This window comes from Pangasianodon hypophthalmus, chromosome 3 (assembly GCF_027358585.1).
Source record: "Pangasianodon hypophthalmus isolate fPanHyp1 chromosome 3, fPanHyp1.pri, whole genome shotgun sequence".
Taxonomy (NCBI): Eukaryota; Metazoa; Chordata; class Actinopteri; order Siluriformes; family Pangasiidae; genus Pangasianodon; species Pangasianodon hypophthalmus.
In genome coordinates this window covers 25,365,784-25,388,186 of record NC_069712.1, presented here as the reverse complement: position 1 = coordinate 25,388,186, position 22,403 = coordinate 25,365,784, and the positions used below count along the sequence as shown (strand labels likewise).

General features: G+C 42.3%; 1 protein-coding gene across 6 annotated transcripts in view; it reads left to right on the top strand.

Annotated features, from left to right (window-relative positions):
• The window catches only part of LOC113542016 (signal-induced proliferation-associated 1-like protein 2), a 276,347-nt gene that overhangs the window by 81,402 nt on the left and 172,542 nt on the right, over nucleotides 1-22,403 (top strand). For 5 of the 6 annotated variants that reach the window (XR_008301510.1, XM_026939252.3, XM_053232931.1 and 2 more), the window contains exon 4: nucleotides 17,444-17,632. The exons of the other annotated variant lie outside the window; for it this stretch is intronic. Coding sequence is in view for 4 of the 5 variants with exons in the window: in XM_026939252.3 (XP_026795053.1) it covers nucleotides 17,444-17,632 (189 nt within the window). In the remaining variant the exon portion in view is untranslated. The remainder of the gene's footprint in view (nucleotides 1-17,443; nucleotides 17,633-22,403) is intronic. 6 annotated transcript variants of the gene reach the window in all.

Sequence of the window (22,403 nt, the reverse complement as noted above, 5' to 3'; positions counted from 1 at the left end):
ACTCAGAGGTAGCATTATATAAAGAAAAAAACAGTGGGCATAAAACAGAACCTTGTGGAACACCAAACTTTACCTTAGTATGTGTAGAGAAGTCACCATTTACATCTACAAACTGATAACAGTCAGTCATATAAGACCTGAGCCAGGAGAGGGCAGTTCCCTTAACACCAACAACATTTTCTAGTCTATCAAGGAGAATAGTATGATCAGTGGTATCAAAAGCTGCCCTAAGTTCAAGCAACACAAGCAAGGAGACACAACCCTGATCAGAGGCCAGTAGTAGGTCATCTACCACAGGTCATCTTCCCGTAACTAGTACGGTCTCTGTGCTATGATGAGGCCTAAATCCTGACTGATACATTTCAGTTAAAGGTCTGGTGATTGACTTGGCCAGTCTAAAACCTTCCACTTTTTTCCCCTGGTGAGGTCTTTTGTTTTGTTGGCTGTGTCTTTTGGGTTATCTTTCTGCATGAAGTTCCTCCCAATTAGATTGGATGCATTTCTCTGTAAACTGGAAGCGAATGTTTCTGTAGACTTCTAAATTCATTCTGCTGCTACCATCATGAGAATGAATGGCTCCCTAATTTCACACTATATGCAGTTCGTAGATTGCAACCTGAGCAGACCATCAACACTAACTTGACCTTTGTTTAGTTTAGAAAGGCTGTATTAAATGCATCAGCATCAGATATTGTACTTCAATTCAATTCAATTCAGTTTTATTTGTATAGTGCTTTTAACAATGGACATTGTCACAAAGCAGCTTTACAGAAATAAATTGATTCACAAAAAAAAAAAATATTGTAAATGTGTGAATTTATCCCTAGTGAGCAAGCCAGAGGCAATGGTGGCAAGGAAAAACTCTGAGACAATATGAGGAAGAAACCTTGAGAGGAGCCAGGCTCAAAAGGGAACCAATCCTAATCTAGGTGCAATTTATAAATTGCGGATAGTGCAATTTATAAATAAATCCCTACTATTATTGTGTTCATCACAGTTTTTGCAAGAAGTCCGGTTGGTTAAAATCTATCCACTGTCCCCTGATGGAGTCCTGAGTACGAAGGTGCTTGTGGCAACTGCAGCCCCAAAGCCACTACTGCAATCGCAGTCCCAAGCCATTACACTACAGCTCCCCACATGTGATCCCCAAACCATCTCCACAGCCCCCAGGTGGCACCATCCCCAGCAATCCGAATGGTTCTTCAGGCCGTCCATATGGGGCCACCCCCAGCAGCAGCGAGCGAACTCAACCGATGAGAACTCCAACCAGAAGTAGGGCATTAGGATGGGTCAGGCAGGTCCGGAGAGCAGAAGGGATCAGGATCACTGGCATCTCAGAAGTAGCATGTGTAGCTTCAATTTATTTATTTATTTGTATAGCGCTTTTAACAATGGACATTGTCACAAAGCAGCTTTACAGAAATAAATGGATTCACAAAAATATATTGTAAATATTTGAATTTATCACTGTGAATTTATCCCTAATGAGTAAGCCAGTGGCAACGGTGGCAAGGAAAAACTCCCCGAGATGATATGAGGAAGAAACCTTGAGAAGAACCAGGCTCAAAAGGGAACCCATCCTCATCTGGGTGCAATGGATAGTGCGATTATAAATAAATCCCTTCTATTATTGTGTACTATATGGACAAATAGCGCAATTGTTCAACCAATAAATTCATCACAGTTTTTGCAAGAAGTCTGGCTGGTTAAAATCTATCCACTGTCCACTGATGGAGTCCTGAGTACGAAGCTGCTCGTGGCAACTGCAGCCCCAAAGCCACTACAGCAATCGCAGTCCCAAGCCATTACAGTATCGCTCCCCATATGTGATCCCCATGCCATCTCCACAGCCCCCATGTGGCGCCATCCCCAGCAATCCAAAAAGTTCTTCAGGCAATCCATATGGGGCCACCCCCAGCAGCAGCGAGCGATCTCAACCGATGAGAACTCCAACCAGAAGTAGGGCATTAGGATCGGTCAGGCAGCGAGGAGGAGCAGAAGGGGTTAGGATCACTGGCATCACTGGCATCTCAGAAGTAGCATGTGTAGCTCGACAGAGAGTGAGGGAGAGAGAGAGATGGAGAGAAAGGAAGAGATTGTTAGGTGAGCTTTTGTCCTCTAATGGTTAAGCATGATGTACTTTGCATACAGAGTGCAAGCAGGGACTCCGGCAAGACTGCTAGCGTTTTCTCCCTAATTATTTTTCTTTTAAGTGGAGCTACCTTATCTAGTGAGTTGCAGAACGTTGATTCTAAACATTCAGTTGCCTGGTCAAGTTCTTTGGGATCAGACGGTGATCCAATCATGGTTGATAAATCTGGGAGATTACTGATAAAACTCTGTGCAGTTGTTGACGTGAACATACGTTTGACATGGTGACGTGGCAAGGTGCATATACTATGATTAATACACATTTTAAATGAGATGAGGTAATGATCTGAGATAGCTTCAGACTGTGGACATGAGACTATATTTTCTATATTTAATCCGAATGTTAGTATTAAATCAAGAGTGTGACCACCCCTATGGGTGGGTCCTATTACATTCTGATTAACCCTTACAGAATCTAGAATGGACACAACTGCTGTTCTCAGAGGGTCATCTGGATTATCAAAATGAATATTAAAGTCTCCGACAATTAATGCGTTGTCTAAAGAAACAACCAGGTTAGAGATGAAATCCGCAAATTCACATAGGAATTCCGAATATGGCCCTGGGGGTCTGTAAATAATAATTACTGGAATCACCTGGGTAGACCTATTTTTAGTGGCTACGTATGTTATGTTAGAATAAAGAACTTCAAATGCTTTGAATTTATGACTAGGTTTTTGTGTGACGTCTAGATTATCATTATAAATGACTGCGACGCCTCCTCCTCTGCCAGTTAGACGGGGCTGATGTATGTAACTGTACCCGGGAGGACTAGCTTCATTTAATGCTACAAACTCGTTTGGTTTAATCCACGTTTCTGTTAAACACAGTACATCAAACTCCTGATCAGTAATGGTTTCATTAACAATAAGTGCTTTAGATGTAAGAGATCTAATATTCAACAGTCCTAGCTTCAGATCAACGGTGCTGGCTATGCATTCGGTTTGGTTTAATTTTGTTAATTAGGTTACTGTCTCAGTATGTCTATAATTTTGTTTAGCTCGGGGAACAGACACAGTCTCAATACGGTGGAACCTAAGTGACAACTCAGTGCAGCTAGCAGATGGTCGGTTTAGCCTGCTTGTCTGCTCCCTGGCCTTGGCCCTGGATTGTCACCGATTAACTAGGCCTGTTCTGATACTATGTGCTATACTGCAAGAAATGAGAGCAGCACCTTCCCGAGTGGGATGGATACCGTCCCGCCCTAACAGGCCAGCCTTGCCCTCAAAGTTAGTCCAATTATCTATAAAGCCCACATTGTTTTCGGAGCACCACCTGGACATCCAGCAGTTCAGCGACCATAACCTGCTGTAAGCTACATTGCCATGCCGCATTGGGATGGGGCCAGAGCATACTACAGCATCGGACATCGCCTTCGCTAATTTACACACCTCTACCATGTACTCTTAGTAACCTCAGACTGACGAAGGCGTATATCATTAGCTCCTACATGAATAACTATCTTTGAGAACCTGTGCTTGCCTAAGACCCTAAGATTACCTGCTATGTCTGGCACCCTGGCTCCCAGTATACACCTAACTAAAGCTGCTGGTGCCCGTAAAGGCCTAGCTAATTTCACGTGCCGCAAGATAGAGTCACCTATAACCAGAGCTCTTTCAGGTTTCTCAGCGGGTGCTTCACTGAGGAGAGCAAACCTGTTGGACACGTGAAGCGGAGAGGAGTGGTGCTCCTGTGGGCGAGCCTTAGCGTTAGCTTTGGCTTTGTGATTATGCCGCTGAGTCGTCACTTATTCGCCCCGCTGTGAGGGCTCTAATGCCGGAGTTGGGGGATTACTAACTCCACCTACGGCATCCAGACTGTCCCCTACAGAAAATACACTGCTCTCACTGTCACTAACCCTCTCTAGAGTCTGGATGCGCACCTCTAATCCTGCAATCTTCTCCGTCAGAGAGCTAACTAACATGCATTTATCACAAATAAAGCTATTACTAATGACGGAGGAAGAGTGACTAAACATCCTGCACTCAACACACTGAACAAGCTGAATGTTTGACATGTTGTTTGACGCACCTTAGTCGAAGATTTGTTGATATTATTGTAGACGACGTGGTTCCGGTGTGGATGGCCTACGCTCGCTGTCTTGACAAAAATACAAAAGCGCACTTTGAGAGAAAGAAAAATGAAAATACGGTAGAAAAGAACGTGAAAAATACAACAGATGAAAATGATAGCGCAATATTATTGATTTAAAAACGAAAGAAACAGTATAGTTAAGGCGCCAATGCAGGCAAGAAACTCCTGGCAAAAACTTGACAGCTTGGCAAAGAGTGAGAGAGAGATGGAGAGAGAAGGAGAGATTTTTAGGTAAGCTTTTGTCCTCTAATGGTTAACCCTCTGGGGTCGACGGTGGCGCCGTCACAATATCACAATATCAACTCACAATATCAACAAATCATTGTGCTTTTGTAAAATAAAGAAAATATACAGGTTGTGCTTTCAACCGTCTCAGTCTCCGCGCATATCTGTTTGAAATGCGTCACTAAAATGAACTGAAACTCAGCGAATACTTGACACACAGATATGAGAAATATATCTATGGAAAGCTTGAGGTGTCTACTTTTAAATGAAAACAAATATTCTCAGTTTATGTAATCCATGTGAAACCAAGGAGAGGTACAGTCTTTCCGTCTCACTTCATTATCTGATAATGACCTGAGGCAGGACACACCCACACGCTATTCAGGGAAAATAGTTTGGTGATTCAAGTACGAGGCACACGTCCCCCCAGACAATGCCATAAAAAACATCAAGTTTCCACATAGTTTCTTTCTTTGACTTTCCTACGCGTTTGGAAGATGGCACGCTATTCAGGCGAGGAAGCTCTTCAGATGATTTTGGACAGCGAGGAAGAATTTACCTTTTCCTCAGAAGAAGATTGCGACTCCGATGACAAACGGTTGCATTTTGAAGAGCGAATTGATCTAGCTGAGGATTTTCCTGCAAGTTGTTACGATGAGTAAGTCCTATATAATTCCTATTCTGAGAATATAAAAGAGAAATTATTTTCAGACTTTGTTTTGCCTAGTTTTGGCTAGCTTTTGGCAGCCTATGTGAAACATTGCCTTTCAATGTCAATTACAAATGTCCAAAGGCTCTGGGTACCATGTGTACATGGACAATTTCTACACAAGTTCAAAGCTCCTAAAAGACTTGCTTTACATGAAGTTTGGTGCATGTGGGACTTACAGAGACAACAGTATTTGTGAAGTGGATGGACGCACGAGAGGTATCTGTCTGTTCTACCATCCATTTTGCTTATACAGGAGACACTGTGCAGAAGAGAGTGAAATCACAAGGTACATGGAGGACAAAGACATTTCCATGTCCTGCACCTGTGACTGCATACAACCAGCACATGGGGGCTTTGACCTGTCTGATCAGCTGTTACAGTAATACACTGCACAGCACAAAACAATGAAGTGGTACAGAAAGATTTTTCTACACTTCTTGGACATTCTTATATTTCTTTTGTCCTCACATTCTTTCTTGTAGCACTTCCCTCTTAGTCACATACCTGACTGAAAGTCTCATTATGCAGCTCATTAGGCGGGTCTTTGTCTTCTCAGGTGTGAATCACAGCATTATGCATGATCATTCACGCCCCCTCGCATATGGACTTTCTATACAAAAAGTGTCTTAGAAAATTTAAATCAATATATTGTTTTCTCTGAATGAGTATGCAGGATGATTTTCACGTCATTTTGAAGCAAAAACTCTAGGCTACAAGATCCAGTTCTCAAAAGTCTTGTGGCCAAATGTTTTGAATGAGTTTTATGGCCTTATTTCGGTAACTTTTTTTGTTGTTTTTTCAATAACCAAGCATAACTGTTATTTTCTCCAAAATACAAACTCGTGCATATATGCTGCTCACATATTATTGTAGCCCAGTTTGTGCTGATTACAGTGTAATCAGACTTTAGCCATTTATATTTTTATAAGCAAATGAAAAATGCACAAATGTCAGGGCATGTCAAAACTTCTCCAGGGCCCCGAAACACCCTCAGACCCCAGAGGGTTAAGGACAATGTACTTTGCGTGCAGAGTGCAAGCAGGGACTCCAGCAAGACTAGCTATGACAGCATAACTAAAAGGGAGAGCCAGAAGCTAAGACAGACATGAGGGCACCCTGGGACATAAGGCAGCCAGCCACTCCACCGTCAACAAACCTGAGTGAATGCGTGAGAGTGGGGGGGCGACAGCATCCAATCATCCCAGTTCACCACAACACACTATGCCCATGAACCCTCCAGATCTGCTTCTTTACCTAAGAATAACGATTCACAAAAGGCTTGACTAAACAAGTATGTTTTCAGCCTAGACTTAAACACTGAGACTGTGTCTGAGCCCCAAACACTAAGTTACCGCTGCACATGATGAAACAGAAATGCCATCCAGAGTTATTATGTAATCGGAAAGCTTACTTCTAACTGCATGTGGTCCTAGTATAAGTACTTCTGTCTTGTCAGAATTAAGTAAGAGAAAGTTAATAAACATCCAGTTTCTAATGTCTTTTACACATGCCTCAACTTTATTAAGCTGGTGTCTCTCATCTGCCTTTGCTGAAACTGTGTGTCATCAGCGTAAGAGTGCTAATACCATGTTTATGAATAATTTTGCCCAGAGGTAGCATATATAAAGAAAAGAGGAGTGGGCCTTGCGGGACACCAGACTTTACCTTAGTATGCGAAGAGTACTTGCGTTTGTGTTGCTCTAGCTGGGGATTCCCTTGTTGTGTCGTCGTTTAAAGGGATTTTCCAGCGATGCTGATTCATCGGCGGGCTGGTTGCTTTTGAGTGGCGTCTTAGAAGACCAATCAGGATGGTGGATGGAGTGAGGAGTGTACTGGTGGAGTCTCGTAGGCAGGTTGTAGGGGAGCGCCTGCTGAGTGTAGAGGCGAAAGTCGAGGAGGCTTTGCAGGAACAGGCCACGGAATACATAGCTGATGTTCAGTGTTAGCGTAGGAGAGAGAGCACTTTGTGATCTTGAAGGCTAAGATCTCTCTTGAAGCTGTTGGTCTATGAGAACTCTCCTGGAGTAGCTTATTGATGAGAACTCATTGTTTCCATGGTGTCCGAGGGATTTAACCCTTTCTAGCTGGGCTGAACCCAAAATTTCTGCTCCAATCGGCTTGCTCACAGGGCAGGGTGTAGCAACGCTCTCCGCCCATACATTATTCCATCTATTGTCTTTGTGGTCAAGTAATTTCACGCCTTTTCTTTCTGCTTTTTATAGCATGTCGAAAAAACGTTTAGTCCAAACTGTTAATACATACATATAATGACATTCTACCTGAATTTCCTTATTCTCATCTTTCAGACAGTCCTTCAAAGAACACACACATAATAAACATCACATACTTCTTGTTGTTGACACATTCATTAACATTATGTTACCTGTTAAATGCTTAAAAGCAATTGGTGGCTATAGGCATGAATACAAACCATGAATACAAACAGAGATCTGCTGAGGCATAAGATGAGGAAGATGCTCTGGTTTGTCAAATGGCACAGTTGACTTTTACCTCAGACAGTAACAGGTGATGTGGATGATGCTACTAAAAATCAAACTGATAATCAACATTTCCTGTTGTAAATTTAAAATTCTTTAAAATTTATCAGTAATGTTTTTCCAGTAGCGTAAATGTAAGTATGTAACTGTAATCTTAAATTTATAAATGTAGTGCTAGGCAGGACATCTTTCAGTGGACCTGGAATGAAATCTTGAAATGCTATAAATTTACTTCTGGTTGAGAGATGTACAAAAGAGAAACATGCAAGGCAGTGGGTCCAGATAATATCCCTGAGCTTATCTCTCACTATGGCCACTGTCCCATAATTATTCCTGTCCCAAAGAAGATTCCGTTCGCCTGCCTAAATGACTACAGAACAATACCATTTATTCCAGTACTCGTAAAGTGCTTTCAGAGTCTGGTCAGAACACATATAAAGCAGCACACCAGCAACTACTGAACCCTTACAATTTGCATATAGGCCAAACAGATCCATGAATGCAATCTCAAAAGCCATACACATAACCCTCTCCCACCTGGATAAAATACATCTATGTTAGAATGCTTTTAATTGATTATAGCTCCGGCTTTAACACAATCACCCCCTCCAAATTTACAACCAATCAACATGACTTGGCCTATCTTCCATCATGTGTAACTAGATCCAGGATGTCTCCACTAAAAGGCATTGGTGTGGGGTATCTGTACTGTTCAGGACAGGACATCAATAGAACGGGTGAGCAGGACAGCCCAGAAGATTACAGGAACACTTGTATTGTAGGGAGAGATCTTCCCTCACTGCAGTGGAGAGTCTGCAGATGGGCTAACAGTTGTAGCACCATGCGTTTGCAAGGGGCAGAACACAGAGGCAGAAGTGCTCTTCATTTTAAATGCTGGTGTAGGGGAAAGGCTGGTGTGGAGGTGAGGGTGGCTGGTGCAGAAGGGTGAGGTTGTGGTGGTCCCAGACCTGGGAGCGGCGAAAATGGGGCAGCAGTGTTGAGGCGAGAGCTAGGAGGTATGGCAGTTGCTCTCAGGGTAGGTGAGAGACAGCATGCAGTGGTCCAGGCTCTTCGTCCTCGCCGACGTTGGCTTCTAGCAGAGAGAGAGAGCGAGACGTTAGTACCCCACTTTACCAGACCTTTTTTTTCCTCTGAGATTGGTCGCTGGCCCCTTTTATACTGTCCTGGTTTATGCAGGAGGGAAGAGAGCTAGCGCTGCAATCGTTGGCTGCCAGCTGAGTCAAGTTTCTCCGACCCGCTTTGCAGCCACACACTCTAAAGCTGTCCAAAACAATAATGGTGCTGAACCGGTGCTGTCCGTTCAGCACCATGGCGGCAGTTGCGTGAGGAGTGCTGTGTGTCTTTTGTGCGCAGGCTGACAGCCCACCGTCACACTGTGTCATCAGGGATCCAGCTCATCCTGCCCACACCCTGTTCACACTTATGAAGTCTAGTAAATGGTACATGAAAGAATCTAAGAAACTAAGAATCTCAATGTACAAAGAACCTTGTGTTAGTACCTTGAATGATACTAAGGGAAATGCCACAGCAGTTGCATGAACTTGAAAAGTTCTTGAAAAGAAATTTTCTTCGTCTAACTGAGTATCATTTGTCATTATCTGCTTCTGTATGTTTTGGAATGAGAGGTTTATGTCTCTGCTGCCTTTATTTATAATTATTTTTATCCTCATTTGGCATAGCTTACATTTGGTACTTATTGGTATCATACATCATATGCAATAAAAAGCACAGAGAAAATCCAAATGTCAAGCAAGTACACTTAATATATTGATAAGAAGTACCAAATATAAGCTAGTAGCTGGTGATTTAAGCAAAGATTTAATTTTCATAGAGACAAAACTGTTAATTCTGTGTTTATTTTTATTTTTAGGGTTATCAGTTGTAGGTCTGTGACTGGAGCTGACGCACCAGCAACCTAGTTTAATCAAGTTACAAAATATGAATTACAGATTAGTGATTATTCCTTACATTATACAGTCTAGCCTACTCTTGTCACATAGTGTTAATGTCAGATAGCTTTATCTTCATGTACTTCATCACTCAAGAGCTATCTGGATGGAGTGGTGCAAAAAATTAAGCTTCAAATAGCATGCTACTTTAAGCATTTTTTTTAATGTTAAATATTTGATTGTTTTGTCATTATATGATATCCGCATGTGAGACTTTAAGGAATAAGGGCTACGCTGGTGGCATGGGGCTGTTCTAGCTCATATTACACAACAGACAACTAGTCTCTTCAATTCACTAAGGCTATAAATAGATCGTAGTTATATGACTGATGTTTTAGTAAAATAATTTCTGTATGTGTATTGCCTATTTGAACATTAGAAAACTATACACAGTTGTGCCCAGGTGCACAAGGTTTTTTATTTCAAGAGAAACTATGTTCAAATTAAAGAAGAGGTGCTTGTGCTACAACTGTTACTGGCAATTTGGCACAGTAAATACAATGCTAGCTCTCCCTCTGGCTACGCTAATAATGCTAAAATTACTTGACAGCACTACACTGATAATTTCAATTACAATCCACTTACTATTACGATATTTCAAGTTATGAACATTATTTTTTGGTAATCTATATATTCTACACACAATAGGCCTTATTTATCAATCACTTTTTAATCAAACTAAAAATTTCTGCCAGATTTACAAAAGGTTTGGAAAAGCTTCTTTCTTCTTACTTGTGTGATAAAAGCCAGTCACCCATAAATTATTGTGTGTGCATGGCACAGCTGATTTGCATTTGGTGACACCCACAGAACTCCATAAAAGGTAGAGCTCATACAGCTAAAATACTACATACACTTCTGCAATCCTAAGGCCTGTCATGTACTCTAAGCGCCCGGCAATGGGGGACCAAAATGGCTGGGAGATAGGTGGAGGCATTTCTGAAGTGTCAGAAAGAGTGACGACCTTGCCAACCAATTTAGATTTGTTTGCCTGTGTTTTATAATAAACTCTCTCTCTGCATTTGCATCCATATCTGCTTACCTGTTGTGACAGATTACTTCGTATCCAACATGGATGCAGCAGGAGAATGAGACTGGCGAGCAGCAGTAGCAGCTCAAGGTCAACTGGTAGGGGAGCACCGACAACGTCTGGCGGATCTCGACACGAAGGTAAACATGCTCTCACAAGCCCTTGCCACCGTTTTGGTGCCGCCGGCCCGCTCACTAGTGGCTAGCTCATTAATCACTCAGCCAGACAAGTATGCAGGCAAGACCGCCCTCTGCAAAGGCTTCCTGCTGCAGTGCTTCCTCTTTTTCGCCAGGAAGGACGGGGTGATGGAGCAGCAGAAGATAGCCCCTTTTCTCGGCCTACTAAGGAGCAAAGCGCTAGATTGAGCTACAGCGGTGTGGTATCAAGAAGGTGATCAGCTGGCTTCCTATGACCAATTCATAGAGCTCTTTCAGCGCGTCTTCGACCATGCACTGGAGGGAAAGTAAATCAGGGAACAGCTGCTCACCGTGACGCAAGACACCAAGCGCATGGTCGAGTATGCCCTCAAGTTCTGCACTCTTGCAGCCGGCAGCGGCTGGAATGAGCTGGCCCTGAAACCTGCATTTCGGTGGAGTTTGAACACTGACATCCTCACCGAAATGGCCTGCAGAGATTAGAAGCTGACTCTTGATTCCCTCATTGACCTAGCCATTCGCTTGGACCACCTGCTCTTAAACCGGCCACTTCCACATAGAAATGAGCTTCTGGTAGAGCCAAGCAGCCCCTCCAAACCCATGCAGCTGGGCTGGCCTTGGTGAAGAGGAACGTGTGAAATGCCGCAGAGGCCGACAGTGTTTCTACTGCAGACAATCGGACCACTTCATTTGGCAATGCCCGCTCCGTGCTCCACCCTTGGCCAAGCCTATCCCCTTGGAGAGCAGGAGCAACTCCTCCCTGGTCTTCTATGGTGAGTCCCATTTACTCTTTGTCTCACCAGTCATTTACTATGCCTGTGAAAAAACATCACTCAGAGAGTGTTTCTGTTTTGGCAGTGCTCCTCGACTCCAGGTCCACAGGCAACTTCATCGACCAGGAGCTCCACATAACCACTCAACCATTGCAACACCCTCTCCTTATCCATGCCATAGATGGAGGACCCATTGGCAATGGAACCATTACCCATTGCACCCAACCTGTCAACCTCCAAGTCAGTATGCTCCACCAGGAACAAAATTCTTTCCACATCATGGTAATATTCAAGCATCCCATTATACTGGGATTTCCGTGAATGCAATTACATGATCCTCGCATCTCCTGGGCAGACAAGGAAATCACTCACTGGTCCTCCTACCGTCACCAACACTGTCTACAAGTGCCACAACTGATGATAGCATCCACCACAGTGGAAAGTCCCACGGACCACGCACCTCTCAAAATCCCTCCTGACTACCAGGACCTAAGTGAAGTTTTTAGTAAAACCAAAACTAGTGGGCTACCACAACATTGCCCTTATGACTGCGCTATCGAGCTTCTGCCAGGTACAATCCCTCCACGAAACCCACTATCACTCACTGAACAACAGGCCATGGAAGAATATATTAGAGGCCATGGAAGAATATATTAGAATATAGAGAATATAAGAATATAAAGCTCTGCAGCAAGGGTACGTTTGCCCCTCAACATCACCTGCTTCAGCTGGCTTCTTTTTCGTGGAAAAGAAAGGGGGAGGTCTCAGGCCATGCATCAGTTATTGAGGGCTTAATCAAGTCTCTGTACTGTTGTCCACTACCACTGGTCCCTGCAGCTCTAGATCAACTGCGTTCAGCAACAATATTCACTAAACTTGACCACAGAAACGCATATAACCTGATATGGATCAGGGAGGGAGACAAGTGGAAGATGGCCTTTAGCACTATGAATATTGCGTCATGCCATATGGGCTCTCTAGTGCCCCCTCTGTGTTCCAATGTCTCATAAACTATGTCCTGCGGGACATGCTGGGAAAATTCATCATTGCCTACATTGATGACATTCTAATGTACTCTCACTCCCCTGAAACGCATATCAGTCATGTCTGCCAGGTCCTCGAGCGCCTGTTGCACAACAAGTGGTACGTCAAGGGAGAGAAATGTGAATTTCACAAGCAAAAAAAAATCTAATTCCTGGGGTACATCATTAGTTCTGAAGGAGTTGCTATGGACCAAGCTAAAGTGTCTGCACTCACGGAGTGGCCCACACCTAAGACGGTCAACGACTTGCAAAGGTTTCTGGGGTTTGTGAACATTTACCGATGTTTTATCAGAGGTTTTAGCTCCACGGCTTACCCACTAACATCGCTCCTCAGGAAAGTGGCCAAATGGCTAGCCTGGAAAGAGGCAGCAGAAGAGGCACTCAACAAGATTAAAAACTGCCTTCACAACAGCCCTGATCCTCAAACACCCTGACCCATCTAAGCCATTCATTGTGGAGGTAGATGCCTCTGAAATGGGCGTTGCTGCTGTCGTCTCCCAAAGATTTGGGGACAAACCTAAACTGCATCCATTGGCATTTTTCTCTGGAAAGTTATTGCTCACAGAGCAGAACTACGACTTTGGAAACCGTGAGCTACTGGCCGTAAAGCTGGCTTTGGAGGAATGGCGTCACTGGCTAGAGGGAACCATCGATCCTTTCACGATATTCATAGATCATAAGAACCTAGAGTATCTCAAGTCTGCTAAATGTCTAGATCCACGTCAAACCCAATGGGCCCTGTTATTTGCCTGATTCTATTTTACCGTCCTACAGACCTGGATCCAAGAACACTAAAGCTGACTCTCTCTCATGCCTTCACACTGCCAGCCCCAGGAAGGACAGTGATGGGACATTGACCAAGATATCTCCCATGCTGCACCACAGCAGGTTCTGTAGTCATACCCATACAACAAGTGTTTAGTGTCCACTGCCTTATGAGACAGACTAATCACGTGGGCATACAAAGCTGTACAACGTCCTTGGTCTCATCTGGCAGTAGACTTCATCACTGATCTCCTAGAGTCCTGTAATAACTCCGCCTTATTCCTCTGCCCTGCTCACCCACAGCCTTTGCTACAGCAGAACTACTGTTTAACCCTGTGTTTCGATATTTTAATATCCCGTAAGACATGGTCAGCGACCGAGGCAAACAATCAACTGTCAAGGAGACTGGGCCCAGTTTCTCCCATGGGCAGAATATGCCCAGAACTCGCTACCGAGCTCACACTGTTCCAGTGTGTGCTCAGTTACCAACCTCCCCATTTGACTGGAATGCCAACCCCGACTCTGACTCCCGACTCCACAGCCGTTGACGAGTGGTTTAAGTGGAGTGAACAGGTATGGGAGAGCAAACACACACGCCTAGAGAAGGTGGCACATACCAACGAGAAATGCCGACTGACACAGGAGAGACTCCTTGCTATCAACCACGGAATCGTGTCTGGCTGGCTACCAAGGACCTGGTAGCAAGAAGCTGAGTGCCAAGTACATTGACCCCTACAAAATCTTGAAGCAAGTCTACAAAGTAAAGTACAAACTCGACCTACTGTGACATTGCCGTATTGTCATATCTTTTCATGTTTCATGCATCAAAAAACCCATCGGCCACCGACATTCACTTGACAACTCCACCAGAACCATTCAAGATTGAAGATCAACCAAGGTACTGGGTTAAGTCCATACTCAACTCGCCCAACAGAAACAGCAAACTTGCGTACCTCATTGAATGGGAGGGGTATGGCTCAGAGGATCATTGCTGGATACCAGCTCATGATATCCTTGATCCTGTCTCACCTCCTTTTTGGTTTGGGGCCTCGGGCAGGCTGCATTCATTGCTGTCTTATCAAATTGGGGACACACCTGCCCATGACCCAAGTGGAAACCCAGATACCGTATTTCCACCCGCCCAATCCACACTTCCTTGTGAGTCCTGCTTGTCTCAACGATCTCAGAACAGCCCTCAGATGCTGCATGTGCCACTGCCAGGCATTGCTGTAGATGATAATGTCATCCAGATAGGCAGCGGCATAAGTAGCGTGTTGACATAGGATTCTGTCCATGAGTTGCTGGAACATCGTGGGGGCCCTGAACAACCCAAAAGGAAGGATCACAAATTGGCGTAACCCAAATGTAGTGGAAAAAGCCTTTTTTTTCTTGAGATATTGGATTCAAGGGGATCTGCCAATATCCCTTTGTTAAATCCAGTGTTGAATAAAAGTGAGCCGCACCTAACCAATCGAGCAGCTTGTCAATGCAAGGCATTGGGTATGTGTTGAATTTAGACACCAAAACCACACAAAACCTGACTGAACCGTTTGCTTTGGGAACCAAAACAACCAGGCTGGACCAGTCACTGTGGACCACCTGTTTTTTATGCTCGGGTAGATGATAGGGTTGGCTGCATACCACCACCCAAGGAGAGTCTGAATGTGGTGCTCTATGAGATTATTGTGACCATGTAGAGGCGAGAACACATCAGATAATTCTGCCTGCAACTTGGCAACATCCGTGATTTGGGACGGAGAGAGGTGGTCTCCATAAGGGACCGGTGTGGATTGAGCTGCCATTTTCTAGATTCACCTCCGGTCCTAGCTCCTCCCTCTCTGGAATGACCATCGCCAAAGCCCCAGGAACCGCCTCCCTCCATGGTTAGAGGAGGTTGAGGTGGTAAACCTGCCGTGCACCGCCTCTATTCATGGTCCTTACCTCATAGTCGACATCCCCAACCTGACATGTGACCTCAAAGGGTGCTTGCCACTTGGCAAGTAATTTAGAGCTTGACGTGGGTAGCAAAACGAGTACTTTCTCTCACGGTGTGAACTCGCGTAGCCGAGTACCCTGTTATACAGCCAGGATTGATGCTCTTGCACCTGCGTTATGTGACTCAAGGTGTGGAGTTTTGCTCTCAGGTCAAGAACATACTGAATTTCGCTTTTACTGTCAGAAGGTCCCTCCTTCCATTTTTCCCGAATGATGTTACAAGGCTTCCGCCCATACAATAATTTGAATGGGGAAAACCCCGTGGAGGCTTGCAAGACTACGTGTACTGCAAATAACACAAGCTCTAGCCACTTATCCCAATTCTGTGCATCGTTGTGAAGGAACTTATGAATCATGAACTTATGAACTTATGTTTTTAAGTTTTTAAGCTTTTTTATTTTGTTTGGTTAATTTTTTATCCATAAACAGAAGTGTTCAAACTCAAGAGTCTACTCTCACATTTTTAATTGACTCACTCCTCAAATCTTTTTATTTAAATAATAATTTTTAAAAAATGTGAAAATCAGCGAAGAATGCATTTCTGAAAATAGTAGCCATTTCAAGTCTCTGTTTCTCTGCCACCTTCACTTTGCTGAACCCTTGCAGATTAGCCATTTACTACTCCTGCAGAGCTCCAGAATGTGTATATGGCATGCAAGTAAAAGTCATGTCAACTCAAACACTTGCAGCCGCATTTCGGTTCTTGCATAGAGTATTTAACAGGCCAAATATGGAAGTGTGAAAAAGGTCTTATGTGAAATACTTTTACCTATAACTGTAATCAAAACATCCTTTTCCTCTTCTCACAAGTGTTCGCAGTCCAGCAGCACAATGATTAAATTTTAGTTTTTTTTTTGTTTTTTTGTTTTTTTTTAAATAAATAAATCGCCCACTGTGTGCCCGTCCCTTACCCCACTGTTTGCATTTCACTTTTCATTTTTGCACTAACTGTATGCTGAAAATGGCAGCACATACTTCCACTTTGCAATATAGTTTGATTTTATTTGGCAATTTTGTTTTTTTAGTTAGCATTTTGTCAGGTAGGTAGCCTAATGTTTAAAAAAAAAAAAAAAAAAAAAAAAAAACGTATGCACTGCATTTTCATTCTAATTTTGGCACTCATTTTGCAGATTGTCAAAACAAAATGAAAAGCCAAATTGTAGTTTGGATTTTCTTTTCCCTGTTAGTGTTTTGATTTTAATTATAGCTACAAATACCAGTATTATGAGGAAAATTAAATGAAAGTGGTGTTGATGTTATTTCTATTTGTGACACTAATGTTGCATGCTTACATGGAAAATTAAAATGCAAATGTGATTAATTAATTTCCTTTTGTCACCATCTATGCGAACATATATGGGAAATGAAATGAACAATTTTCATTTAAATTTTATTTTTGGCACAAAATACCTCCCATTGTGTAATAATCTAGGCATGCAGTTTTCAAAACATTACACTTAAAAGCTATAGGCTTTCACTGTCACGGCCCGGATTCAATTCTCGTGCAGGGAACCAACCCAGCCACTGGGAGTGTACTCTCAGGGCCAGTCCTAAGCCCGGAGGGAGGGTTGCGTCAGGAAGGAGGGTTGCATCAGGAAGGGCATCCGGCATAACCTGTGCCAAAATCAAACGTGCGAACCAATGATCCACTGTATCAACCCCTAAGGAGCAGCCGAAAGAACAACTAGTTAGCTACATTAGCCATGTAGTTCCGGTGCAAACTCCAAAGTTTTCTAGCTAAATAGTTTTGTTAGCTAAACTGTTCCTTTTAAAGACAGTTGATGAAGACAAACTAAGCTGAATATTAATTGTTGAATAGTTTAATAAAGTTGAATATAGTTATTAAAGTACTCTTAGCAATAGCACTTTAAATAGGGCAGCTGGCCATGTAGGGCATCATCATGAATAATACTGAAGTTTTTTTATTTTTTTTAACCAATTCATATTTGACCTTTCATCTTTTACATTCATTTTGTTTTTACATTTCATATGCTCCATAGCATATTGGCATATTTATTCTTTTGCCTGTTAGCTGACTACTCTTCGAGGAGCAATTCTGGAAGATGCAGTGCCTTCCACAGCGAGGCATGGCACAGCCCGTGGCCTCCCCCTGAAGGAGGTGCTGGAGTATGTATTTCCTGAGCTCAACATTCAGTGCCTCCGACTGGCTCTCAACTCCCCAAAAGTCCCTGAACAGCTTCTCAAACTGGATGAGCAGGGGGTGAGTGCCTCATGATGCCTTCATCACCTATCATCATGATGTGTGCTTTCACAAATATATATATGTAGAAGGGGCCCTTTCATATTATCATTTCACCTATTTGGACCTTGGTGAAGGCTTTGTTTGTAAGTACCATTGTTTTTTTTTGTTTTTTTTTATTTTTTATTTTTTTTTTATAAACCTTCTGATCTGTGGTTGATTTATGATGCTTGAACAGCACTAGTTCATCTTTATTCAGCACTTGTCATGCTTAATACAATTCTTTACACTTTATACTAAGATAGTTATATATTAAACTTTTCGAAATAATTAATATATGAATTACATAAATGAATAAGATTTACTACTAAATGTGTAAACATTAATAGCTTTTTATGACATGATTTTCATACTCACCAAACTATTCAGTGCCCTATGGTGGGGGACAATTTCATCCTACATGAGACCACTCCCATCAGGATAGAAATGTTCCTTCATAGAATAAAAATAACGAGTAAGAATAACTTGCAGTGATCCTTCCTTGTAATGGTAGAAGTGGACCGAAAGCATGCTAGTGCTTCTGTCTCCTACCATTTTTGGTCTATCAGGGGCATGCTGTTGTTGTAATGTGCATGGGGCTGGTGGGAGCAGGAAATCAGTAATGTCACAGATCCTTTGATGACATTATGTAAAGCACACTTTGTACTCTAACGGTTTGTTCCCAGTTTCTTTCTATACTTGTTCAATTCTATTCTCTGCATTCTCTCACCCTAGTTCTGTCTCATACACTGTAAAAAAAATCTGTAAAATTTATGGTTTAAAAATGGCAGCTGTGGTTGCCAGCACTCTACTGTAAAAATATGGTACTGTCGTTTATTTTGATACAGTTAAATAGTTCCCTGCCTCTACTATTTTATTTACAGTAATGTACAATTAAAAAAGTTAAAACTACCATAAAATGAAGGTCAGAGTTTTGCTGTAAAATTAACAGCCAACTCTTTTTATAGTAACGGTTTTATAGTAGGTATTGTACTACAACCTGTACATTAAACAAATATAATTTTCTATGTATTTTACTGTAAAATGCTGGCAGCTGTGGTTGGCAGAGATGTACTGTATAAAAATGGTATTGCCTTAACCTATATATCAGCATTTTTCTATGGCTCCAACCATTTTACCCTGAAATACTGGCATTTGCGAAACCTGTAAAAGTATTTTTTATAAATAAACAGCAATTAAAAACCAACAAATTAATACAATGGCATGTAATCTAGTCAAAACATAAGTTACTTAGACCTATTGTAAACAATTTTGCAAATTTAACTCTCATACTTCGATGAAGGAAACTCAAACAACAGAAATAAGAATGGAGGTTTTAATATATTTAAAAGTTATGGCATAGGCGTACACACACACAAAAAAACTACACAGGTATCATATTCATATTACTGCAAATGTAATACAATTCAGCTCTTCTTGTGCCTATACCAAGAAGAGTGTTTCATATAAGATATAGAGTATGAATAACCAGATCAGAAATGGTAAAACAGGTCATTACAGAACAGACAAATGCTGACCAAAACACAACCAGTATGTGAACAAACTAATCAAGATGAAACTGAAGATGTCCATGCCTCTGGACTAATAAGGGGCTGACAATAGGAGAAAGTCTGTGCTGATTTGTTGGTAGAAGTGAGAGTGGTCCAATAACCTAAACGTCAGGTCACTCTCAACAGTCTGAGGGGAGGAGCTGGCATACAGGCACGCTCCCTCTATCCAACTTCACAGAGCACGATGTAGCCAGCAAGTATATACTATATGGGTGGTACACACACCTGCAACAAAGTTGGAGCATATGAGCAAAATGGAAGTGGCTGGTGAAGCAAAAGTGTATAGTTCATAAATATACATTTTTATCATGCAAGAAAAAACTCACCATAAATATAGGGAAAGAAAGATGTGGAGTTAGATAGAAAGAGTGGATGACCTCAAGTGATTACCTGTTTTGAGAGATGAACTTGTAAAGTCCCCTCCAAAAGAATGGTAAGTATTATTCAGTCTCCTCTTCAGGAGGTGAAATGCATGCTTAATTGGGTCTGGTCAGTAAGGTCTGGTCAATAAGGTCTGGTGATTGACTTGCCACTCTAAAACCTGCCACTTTTTTCCCCCCTAATGAAGTCCTTTGTTGTGTTGACAGTATGTTTTGGGTCATTGTTTTGCTGCTTGTTGAAGTTCCTCCCATGTAGATTGGATGCATTTCTCTATAAATTGGTAGGCGGAATGTTTTTGTAGACTTCTAAATTCATTCTGCTGTTTCCATCATGAGTTACATCATCCATAAAGATAAAGAGAGAAATGCTAGAAATGTAGAAATGCATCCAATCTACATGGGAGGAACTTCAACAAGCAGCAAAACAATGACCCATCGTGCTTGACTGATGAGCTCGTATGGTTTGGCTCATGAGCAGATCCTTTCTTCACACTCTGGCCTTTCCATCACTTTGGCAGAGGTCAGTCTTGGTTCCAGAACTTGGCTAGATTGGTTTGAGCTGCCAGGAAGGATATAGTAACTCATATCATCTCTCTTTACAACCATGGTGAGCAGAAAGGCATCTCAGCATGCACAAAACATTTAACCTTGCGGTGGATAGGCTACAACAGCAGAAGACCATATTAGGTTCCACTCCTGTCAGCCAAGAACAAGAATCGGAGGCTGTCATGGGCACAGGCCCTCCCAAACGGGACAGTTGAAGATTAGAAAAAACTAGATAGGTAAAATTCTTCACGGCAAACTTTGATGTTGGCTTGACAAAGCCAGTCTGAAAGTTTGAAACTGTTTCGTAAGCTTGAAGATTGTTTGACGAACAAAGAAAGAAAGAAAGGGTGAGAGAGACAGACAGACAGACAGTTACTGATAGAAAGTTAGGTGACAGATAGATGGAGAGAGTGAGTTATTAGATAGAAAGTAGAAAGTCAGATGGAGTGAGAGAGTGATACAGGTAGATTGATAGAATGTCCTATGGAGAGAGAGAGAGAGTGTACTACTGGTAGGTAGGTAGATGGATAAACAGGCAGACCGAGAGTGCCAATACTTGTATAGATAGATAGATAGATAGATAGGGCCAATACATGTAGAGTTGATTAGATGGGTAGATAGATAGATAGATAGAAAGATAGCCTGCCAATACTTGTAGAGTTAGATAGGGTACCAATACTTGTAGAGTTGGATAGATAGATAGGGTGCCAATACTTGTAGAGTTGTATAGATAGATAGATAGATAGATAAGGTACCAATACTTATAGAGTTGGATGGATGGATGGATGGATGGATGGATGGATGGATAGATAGATTGGGTACCAATACTTGTAGAGTTGGCTAGATGGATAGGGTGCCAATACTTGTAGAGTTGGATGGATGGATGGATAGATAGGTAGATAGATAGGGTGCCAATTCATGTAGAGTTGAATAGATACATAGGGTGCCAATGCTTGTAGAGTTGGCTAGATAGATAGATAGATAGATAATGTTTGTGATAGATACAGTGATACAAATAGAAAGTCAGATGGAGTGAGAGAGTGGCACAGGTAGATAAAGGGAGAGAATGTTATTAGTATACACACAGAAGGAGTGAAAGAGTGATACAGGTAGACTGATAGAAAGAAATATGGAGTGTGTGTGATAGGATAGATAGGGTGCCAGTACTTATAGAGTTGGATAGATAGATAGGTAGACAGATAGGGTTCCAATACTTGTAGAGTTGCTTAGATAGAGAGAGAGAGATATGGAGAGAGTGTGTGACATTGATGGAGAGATAGATGAAGTGAGAGTCTCTGTTACAGGTACATTGACAGAATGAGAGGGAGAGAAGAGGGGCTTCAGGCTTTGCACACATATGTGCGTGTGTGAGTTTTGACAGTTGGAGTTTGAAATCGTGAACATTTCGAGCACATTCTGTGAATGTAAGTGTATGGGTGTTTTGGGGATTTTTGATTGTCCACTATGGGAAATCCATAGGTATAATCAGTTAGAAAAAATACTGATCAGTCTGAACAGCCTGAAGGACTGTACTGAGTTTGGTGGAAGTAGTTTGAAAGCTCAAGGAGTTGTAACAGTCAGAAATTTTCAATGAAAGTCAATGGGAATTTTTGCCACATTGAGTTTCTGTAACGGGAAAACAGTAATTCCCATCAGTTAGAAAAATCATAGCACACGGGGTGCTATGGAGCAGCGCAGGAGGTAGACATGTTTGCCATCTCCTCCACATCCAAGTCGATAAAATTGTAATCTAATTGTTTCTAAATTCATTTTAAATGGTCTAAAAGTGTGGTCAGACATCCATAGCATTCCACTTGAACTTTAAGTTTTGTCGATGCCAACAAAAAATTGCCCCAGGGTGTTAAATCTCAGCAGCAGGCTAATGCTGCTGACAACATGGGGGTGGCTGATCAAGCTGCAGGCCTCAGTCTTGAAGAAAAAGATATGTTGCTGAAGCTGGAGAAGATTTCGGATAATATTCTCAGTGCTCTTAGAAGTGACTCTTCAAGCCATCCAAACGATGCAGCGGGAGCTAAGTGAGAGAGTCGAGACGGTAAGGGGGCAGGCCAGGCATCATGAAAATGTTTTCCTTCTCTGGAAACTTCCCAGGATACCTTACGCAAAGAGAATAAGATGCTTAAGTTGAAGCTTAATGACCTCGAGGGCTGATCGTGTTGCAATAACATCAGGATTGTCGATATTCCAGAAGGAGTTGAGAAAGGAAGACCGACTGAGTTCGTAGCAGTTTTGATCAAG